The sequence below is a fragment of the Prionailurus bengalensis genome, chromosome A2 (assembly GCF_016509475.1).
Source record: "Prionailurus bengalensis isolate Pbe53 chromosome A2, Fcat_Pben_1.1_paternal_pri, whole genome shotgun sequence".
NCBI classification, from domain to species: Eukaryota; Metazoa; Chordata; class Mammalia; order Carnivora; family Felidae; genus Prionailurus; species Prionailurus bengalensis.
In genome coordinates, this window is record NC_057348.1 from 18,334,488 (window position 1) to 18,343,126 (window position 8,639).

Here is an 8,639-nt window from a genome sequence, read left to right on the forward strand (position 1 = left end):
CTCTTTGTAAGGGTCTCATCTCATGCTATTTTTCCCAGGAGCCCACTGTAATCAGAGTGAACATGGCAAGGCATTAGAAGGAAATAGCGATTGAAGTGTAGAATGAAGATAGACCACTGGTAGTGGCATATTTCCTCAGTGGTATCCCACCCTATGCATTTGAGTGAGAGGGACGTGTATCATCTACTTAGAACAGTGCATAAGACATGCATACGGTTTAAAGAGAAATGACAAAGTGAACACCCCATCACATTCCTCACACTCAAGAAGTTCCCTGTGTGTCCCTTCCCATAGTCTCCCCATCCCTTACCACCCAGAGTTACTACCATCCTTTGCTTTGCTATATAGTTCTACCACCTATACGGACAACCCTAATATTTACGACCATAGCAAGCACAACCTACCTGATTAAGGAGATCACAGTTTTGCTGCTATTTGGCGAGGGCTTCCAGGAGAAGGGAAGCGAACAACCTCTAGGCCTCTGGGTTTGGCTTTAGCTCCTCCACGTTTTTATAAGAGGCCTTTTTGGTAAGTCAGTGAGCCAACTTGAATCCTGGTAAAACAGAGTTTACCCACTGTCGGTGTCTTTGGCAGAGATAGGTTATAGATCAGGTTTTGGCCATGTGACAGACTGGTTGGCTCCTCTCCGTGAGATGGTAATTGTTGGATGTATAGCAGATCTTTATTTTTCCCTCTTTGCTTCCTTAGTGTAGAAGCAGACTTATAATTCTGAATATGAACTATTGGGTAGCTGTTGGTTTTATAGAAATGTTCTTTTTTAAATAATGACAGAATAGGAGAAAGCCTTTATTCCCAGCTTCATGTACAAAATCTTCTTAGGACGGGTGTTACGAGGGTGGAGGTAGTCAGGAGGGAAATATGTGTTCTGGACGAACAGATGGGCCTCATTGGACAAGTTTCTGCTTCTCAGTGGCATTGACACAGCCTACTAGTGGTCTTGTACAGTCAGCATCTACCTGTGTTGGGTTAAAAAGGCACCAAGCTTATGTGCTCATGGAACTGAGAGGTTCCTCTGGCTACTGTTCATATCAACAAGAAAAGGCTACAGGGACAGTGGGATGTGACAGAGAGGAGATGTGCACATTCCATCTGGAAAACGGTACCCTTGGGAAGTTCTGGTCAGGTGACAACCCCACCCCACTCCCCTCACAGGATCTGTCTGTCCTACTGCTTTGCCTGTGCCTTTGGAGGAATGTGGTCTTATCTTGTGGGTGTAAATGCCTCTTTCTCCATCCTTCACAGACTTCTGCTGGATGTGTCTAGGAGATTGGAAGACCCATGGCAGCGAGTACTATGAGTGCAGTCGGTACAAGGAGAACCCCGACATTGTCAACCAGAGCCAGCAAGCCCAGGCCAGGGAGGCCCTCAAGAAGTACTTGTTTTACTTTGAGAGGGTAGGCATCTTCTGCAGCTGCTCTTCAGGGTTGGGCTTCTTCCAGTTGGCCTTCTGAGGTAGAATTCCCAGTGACTGGTTTACTGGTATGTGCACACGGAAGCAGGGAATGGAGCTCCTTCAGTGGACCTGAGTGATACCTCCATAAATGTGGCTTTCAGGTTCCAGAGAGCAGCCAAGACCAACAAGCTCTTTGAATGATGGCTGAAGGACAGTGAGGGGACCATCAGTCTTTTCCATCTGCTATCATCTTAATCAGATTTAGAGGGCAGTTCTTCCCAGGAAGACTCTTCAGAAGCCCACAAGCATGGCACATTTGGTTTCTAAGCACAGTAGACCAATGGGTACCTAGCCTTGTTTAGTCTTCAGGGTTGGAGCCCTGTTGCCCTAGAGGGTAGGGTGATCTGGCAGGCAGACAGGGTTAGTAGTGTGGACTGAAGAAGTCCTCCTCCTGCACTCTCAAGGACACACAGTCCCCATAAGTTAGATGAAGCTGTGGCCATCCTGTGCCAACCAAGGTGTCAGCCATTCTGAACTTCTGTGTGGACTTCTGCTCTTTTCTCCTTTCTCTGTACCCTGTAGTGGGAAAACCACAACAAGAGCTTGCAGCTGGAGGCACAGACGTACCAGCGGATTCATGAAAAGATTCAGGAGAGGGTCATGAATAATCTGGGGACATGGATCGACTGGCAGTACCTACAGAATGCTGCCAAGCTCTTGGCTAAGGTGTGTACCGCCTCACTCTTCTGATCCCTGGTCCAGCGCCTGTCCCTGTTAGGCCCAAACCTCTGAGGATGGGAAACATTGTATGGGGCAAGGGAACGCAGCGCTGTGTACAGCTCTGCACACTTCTGCTTATGGGCCCATGTTTCCTTGGGCTGTGTCCCCTGAGGACCCAGCCTGCTGCACGCAGTGGGGGGCACTTCCAAGAAGAGGATTCCACTGCCTCTACCCCAGGGAAGGAACTGCAAGCCCTTTTCTAGTTCTCCTTAGGGAGAACTCAAACTCTTTTCTTCTTTTGTCTCATCCACACATCACTCAGAGGGAGCTAAGAGATTGTGTGTGTGGACTCTGATGTCCGACTTGAGGGAAGAGCCTTTGAGGCAGCTGCTGGTAATAAATCAGAGTTTAAAAAAGGAACTGTGGGTTCTTCTGTGACCATTTTTGTTTCAGCTTTTCCCATGTTATCTCCCAATTAATCCGTGATTGAGCTCGGCCTCATTTCTTTTGGGCCCACACCTACAGGGCCAGGGCCAGGGCCAGGCTAACTCACATGGTAGGGTAAGAATTGTGGGAGCTGCCTGAGATGCATGTGGGTTAGGTTCACAGGCACAGGTGCCTTCTCTCTCTCCTATTGCAGTGCCGATACACCCTGCAGTACACTTACCCATACGCGTACTACATGGAGTCTGGACCCAGGAAGAAATTGGTAAGGCCAGGCAGTCCTCTGCTCTGCCCTCTTAGCTTCACAGGTGCCCTTGTCTACTAGCACTTTCCAGGAGAGTGGGGACCAGACTCTAGCTATTGGGAGGGCAGAACAAAACTGTCAGTTTTTTAAAATATATATATTTTTTATTTTATTTTATTTCATTTTATTTCATTTTATTTATATCCAAGTTAGTTAGCATATAGTGCAATAATGATTTCAGGAGTAGATTCCAGTGATTTCATCCCCTAAAAGCTGTCAGTTTTTGAAGGTCACTTCTCCTCTAGGCATCTTTAAATAGACTGCATGCCCTGGCATTCTGTGTAATAGTAAGGTAGATATGTCAAAGCCCCTGAACAGCTATATTTATAGGGCAATTGGCTAAAAAGTTCTGTGGTCACTTGGAAGGCCAGCGCCCATGCCTGGGAGGATCTCCAGCATGCATGTCTTTGAATTATAGTGGACTCTTTTACATCTTTAATTCTGTATCTTAGATATGGGTTATTTCCCCCAATTATAAAGTAATTCACATTTATTTAAATGTTGGAAAACATAGAAAAACATTTGCATCATCCATAATCCCACCAGAAGGAAATGGCCACTGTTAGCATTTTTCAGCCTTTTAGAATTATTTTTATCTATTTAATGTTAATTATATATGTCGCATTCAATTGTTATAACTGCTTATTGTTGCAGTTGTCATTATCTACCAGGCTGGTAAATACCGGTTTTAATAATAGGATAAATGACTTGTTATACGTTCATACCATCATTTGGGCATCTATTGTTTCTGACTTTCATTATTACAAATAAGACATTGAGGAACATTTTGTGTATAATTGTACAATGGGTATACAATTACTAAGTCAGATGGTTTGAGTATCTCAAGAGCTGAAAAACTGAAAGATTCTGTGAACGCCATGTCTGTGAAGATCCATTGTGATTTGCTTCTGCAACATCTGTTTCCCTGTATGTTGGGAGCATTCTTTTCAATGGCTTAAATTTTCCCCCTGTCTTTTGGGGTAGAGGGTGAGTGTAGCCTTGCCACTTGGCTGTGCTCCTCGGGTAGCCTTTTGATCGGGTTCTGGCTCTGGCTCCAGGAACTAACTCTGCTCGCTGAGGACAGTATCAGGGTTGTTGGTAGCTCTTGCGAGCCTGAGGTGCTGCGTCTGCCCCTCCATCTGCAGGCCCCGCCCCGGCTGCAGCCCCTCTCCTTTTGACCCTCCTGCTCTGCCCATACAGTTTGAATACCAGCAGGCTCAGCTGGAGGCTGAGATCGAAAACCTGTCATGGAAAGTGGAGCGCGCAGACAGCTATGACAGAGGGGTAAGTGCTGCCCTCTTGTTGGCCCTTCTATTGCAGGCCAGGGAGGACTGCCGTGTTAAAAGTGACAGGGTTGTTAGCATGCGGCCCAGAAGCTGCTGCTGAGAAGGGTGGGGAGGGCAGAACCTTTGACTCCTCATAGCCCCTGACATGGTGGACATGGCTTTGGCTGCTCCCTGCGTGGGACGGCCGTGTGAGCACCATCTTGCTTTCCTGCTGCAGGACTTAGAGAACCAGATGCACATAGCAGAGCAGCGGAGGAGAACCCTGCTGAAGGATTTCCATGACACCTAGGTGGGACATGGGCGTGCTGGAGTGAGGAAGATGTGGCTGCGAGGCCTCCTGGCTGCCGTACTGCATGCTGCAGGCTCTGCCTTTCACGACCCCAGGCAACAGCCAGGGCCCCACTCCTGAGAGACACTGGCCGCACACCTCTTAGTCCACTTCTGTTTTCTTCTCATCTTTTTGCTTTTTGTTTTTACCAGGGTAGAGGCCATGTTGAATTGGCCTCTTTTCAGGACTTTTAATTCCCCCTGGATGGTTGTTGGGAGGGAGGGAAAGTTTTTTCTGAATGACTATTAATAGTATTAGATCATTACAACTTATGTAATTTTCAAAAGTTGTATAATTATACAAAAAAAAAAAAAAACAAACCATAGAATTACACAGAACCCTTTTTAAAAATAAATTGGCAATGGAGTGTTTTACCCTCTAGCTATTTTACTTAGAATATAACATTTGCTGCCTGCCCCCACTGCCTCAGAATGTCTACTGTAAGAGGGCCCCAGGGGTCTCTGTTTTTGGATTCTCATGTGTCTGGCCACAGCTGGTGTCCCAAGGGAAGAACGTGGGTGGCAGATGGTGGGGAATGGAGTTGGCCTGTGTAATGGGCGCGGAGCGCAGAGAATCACATCATGCCTTCTGCCTGGTCCTTAGAGGCCTTTTAGTGGTTGGATGCACCTGCCTCACCTTGCAGTGAGGAGATAATACAGAAAAGGGCCTTGTCACAGGGTGTCATTGTCTGATGGCACTATGTGTCTGTGAGCTCATCTTTCTTCCAGGTTTACTTGGGTCTGGCTACTGAGACCAGCCCACAGCAAAGCATAGGTGAGCTTGTGGCCCTCCAGACCAGGGGATGTGAGTTCAGCACAGTTGTTTCATTTTGTCTCCTAAAGATAGAGATCTACTTTTAAAGGGAATTATTCCCCCAAACAAATTTGTTTTACCTTGGTCCCTTCTTTTGTGCCAGTGTTCTGGTGGTGTAACTAACCAGGTTCACAGATGGCCATTCATAACCTGACACTGTCCTGCTACACTGTTCTCTGGTGAACTTCAGGGTCAGAGTTCAGCATGGCCCTCCCAAGGGCACTGGTATTTCTGCCTCAGGGGCCTTGTTTGCACACGTGGTTTTTATGTTATCTGGAGTGTGTTCTGTGGCTGCTCTGGAGGGTTGGGTGCTCTCCCACTTGCCTGGGTTTAGCTGTTGGAGGACACCATCTCTGGGGTCTGGGAGTCTTGAGGCCAGGAGAGTCCTTGGTTTGTAGTCTCAGCTATGATGCTAGAAGGGCTGGTCAGGGGAGAAGGCCAGCTTTTGCACAGTAGAGTACAAAGGAACAGGTGGTTTGTGTGGTGTCCTGCCTGTCCTGAGCCTGGTCCTATGGGCCTTTTAAAAGTTACTTTTGTGATTCCTGGGGTTTCTGTGACTTTGTTCACTGCCTCCCCTCTGAGGCTGTCCATACTCGACAGGGCCTCCTTAACCTCCTAGAAGAGTTGCTTGGGAGATCTGTGAATATTATTTTGGAAGTTCTTTGATATTCAAACATTTTCACCTTGGTCAGCAATTTCCCAGGTATCATGTTAGCTGTAAACTGAATCACTCTTGAAGATAGAAGACAGCTGTGACTCTTGGGATCATGGGGTACACAGCTGGCTACAGGCTCCCTCTCTTCCTGTCAGGTCCTGTCTCTTTCTGTCACCTACAAGGGAGGAACTGTGGGGGGTGGAGTGGGAAAACAGGCTAGGAGGGCAGCAAATGAGCCCAGAATTAGAACAGTGGGGAGCTCACTGAAGGAGGAACATGCCTGCTTGCAGGACCTCGGGGTGGGTGTCAATGCTGCATTGACACGTGGAAGATCCTGGCGTCTGGAGCCTTTACCTCTCTTACCAAGTCCTTTCCGTGTCACCACCATGACACAGGACCTGTGTTGCAGCTCTGCGCCTTAAGTCACACCGTGGGCATCCCTGGGCATTGTTTGGACTGCACGGCTGCCACGTAGTGCACTTGTACCCAGCTGTGGCCCCCAACCACTAGAGCTGTAGGAGGTTCTGTGCCCAGACAGTAGCCTGCAGCCCTTGACCTGTGGAGAGCTTCCTTTTGTGTCCCCAGTAGCTGTCCTTTGCTAACATCATCAGGAAGATGAGAAAGATCAGGCAGAATTTTTCTGCCCTACAAAGGATGGAAGATAAAGGAAGGCACAGTGTTTTCATGAATTTACCATATATCTTTGTTTTCTTCAAAGAAAAAATTGAGGCAATGTCATCTGCTCAATGTTGAGTGGTTTATTCAAAATAAACTGAAAGTTTCTGATTATAAAACTGTGTAGGGTCTTTCTTCCAAGGATGTAAGTAACCTGAGCCAATACCCCAGGGGATTCTGGCCAGTGAGCACCAAATGGGGGTCTTCCTGCTGATCAGCTCCGTCCTCTAGAGAGCTGGGAAGAACCCACTGGCCTCTGTTCTGCCTTCTCTGGCTTGCTGGCGAGAGGGCATCCAGAGGGAAGTGGAATATCCTGGCAGTTTTTGCTCTCCTCCCCCTCCCTGGGTTGCAAGTCATACCATTCCCCCCACCACACACAGATCCTGGGATTGTAGCAGACTACCAGTGGGAATGCCCCACAGCTGCTGCTGAGGCCCTGAGCCCCTCATCCAGAAGACCCCCTGGGTCCCTGCAAAGCAGATGTGGAAGCCTAGGGTTATACAGTATGGCAGGGGTGTTGTGGCTTCACAGGGGCTCTGGTGTTACAAAGAGAGGACCCTAGACAGAAACCTGAGTGCACAGAGTTTAATCCCAAGGATTGAGGACAGGAAATGGAGTTTGGGTTCTGATCGAGTGGGTCCACACTTGTGGTGGGAAGAGTGGCAGCAACTTCAGTGATAGCTCAGGGGTGAAAGCTCCAAAGCTGTGGGCAGCATGCAGAGGGCAGGCAAGGCCAGAGAGGCCCTAGACCCTGCCAATCTGAACGCCACAGCTGCTCATCCCTGGGCCTCGGATGCGCCACGCCCCATGCACGGCACTGGGCATACAGTGGTGTGCAAAAGATCCATGGGTTTTACCCGCTCAGAGCCTCCAGAACATGCGGGACACGGATGGAATTGATCACTATACCATTAGAGATCTTAAAAGAACAAGAGATAACACATTCTGGCTAGAGGAGGGATTTTCCACGTAAGTCTCCAGGGTTCATGCAACAATCAGCATTGTCTCTGCCCTGTTTTGGGTACTGAGGACACAGTTATTGGCTTTGGCTTGTTAGGCCAGTTTCTGTCCCTACAAGATAATCACACTTAAGGATTACTGAGTACATAGCCCATTTAGTCCTCTGAGACACCTAGGCGCCCCAGGACATCCACCCTCTTAAGGTGAGCCAGCCTGAGCAGTGAGAAACCTTATGGTCCTTTTAAAAATAATAAATTTTAAAATGGGGCACCCGGCTGGCTCAGTCGGTAGAGGATGCGACGCTTATCTCAGGATCATGAGTTCGGGCCTCACGTTGGGTTTGGAACCTATTTAAAAAAAGAAAGAGGGGCACCTGGGTTGTTCAGTCTGTTAAGCGTCCGTCCAACTTCGGCTCAGGTCGTGATCTCACAGCTCTTGGGTTTGAGCCCCACATCAGGCTTAGTGCTGGCAGCTCAGAGCCTGGAGCCTGCTTTGGATTCTGTTTCCGTCTCTCTCTGCCCCTCCCCCACTCACTCTCTCAGAAAATAACATTAAAAAGAAAGGAGGAAGCAAGGGAGGGAGGGAGACCTTATGGCCCTTAGGTGCCAAAAGGAACATGGGTTTTAAAAGGCCAAGAAGTTAGCTTATATCATGGTTGTGAAATTCCCACAACCAACAGCAGGTGGAGCAGAAATAAGCAATGAGCATCCTCTCCTATCCCCCTTCCCCTTCCACTGAGCTCCAACAGGCTTGCTTGCCTTCTGTTGTCTGGTGATGAGTTAAAGAAGGAGCTGTGCGTGGCAGTGGGCATAACTCACTTGGATACAGGAGACAGGAGATAGGAATATAGGAGAATGGTTCAGAAAAAATGAGCAGTATGAAGATTTTGAGGTGATCTAATTATAGATATTAAAAGGCTAAAGAGGAAATGGTCTCAACGTTCATTCATGGGTACCAGAAAATAATGACATCCTTGGTAAAACTGTGACTCGGTTGTTGTTTTTCACATTAAAGAATTTAGAAGATTAATACAATTGGGG

The 8,639-nt window shown here is 47.9% G+C and overlaps 1 protein-coding gene across 4 annotated transcripts in view; it reads left to right on the forward strand.

Annotated features, from left to right (window-relative positions):
- The window catches only part of ARIH2 (ariadne RBR E3 ubiquitin protein ligase 2), a 49,964-nt gene extending 43,206 nt beyond the window's left edge, over positions 1 to 6,758 (forward strand). For 3 of the 4 annotated variants that reach the window (XM_043590363.1, XM_043590362.1, XM_043590366.1), the window contains 5 exons: positions 1,264 to 1,415; positions 1,997 to 2,140; positions 2,775 to 2,843; positions 4,083 to 4,166; positions 4,386 to 6,758. In XM_043590363.1, coding sequence (XP_043446298.1) covers positions 1,264 to 1,415; positions 1,997 to 2,140; positions 2,775 to 2,843; positions 4,083 to 4,166; positions 4,386 to 4,457 — 521 coding nt within the window. In that variant the 3' untranslated portion in view covers positions 4,458 to 6,758. The remainder of the gene's footprint in view (positions 1 to 1,263; positions 1,416 to 1,996; positions 2,141 to 2,774; positions 2,844 to 4,082; positions 4,167 to 4,385) is intronic. The other variant, XM_043590364.1, reaches the window with a different exon arrangement.
- The last annotated feature ends 1,881 nt before the right edge of the window (positions 6,759 to 8,639 follow it).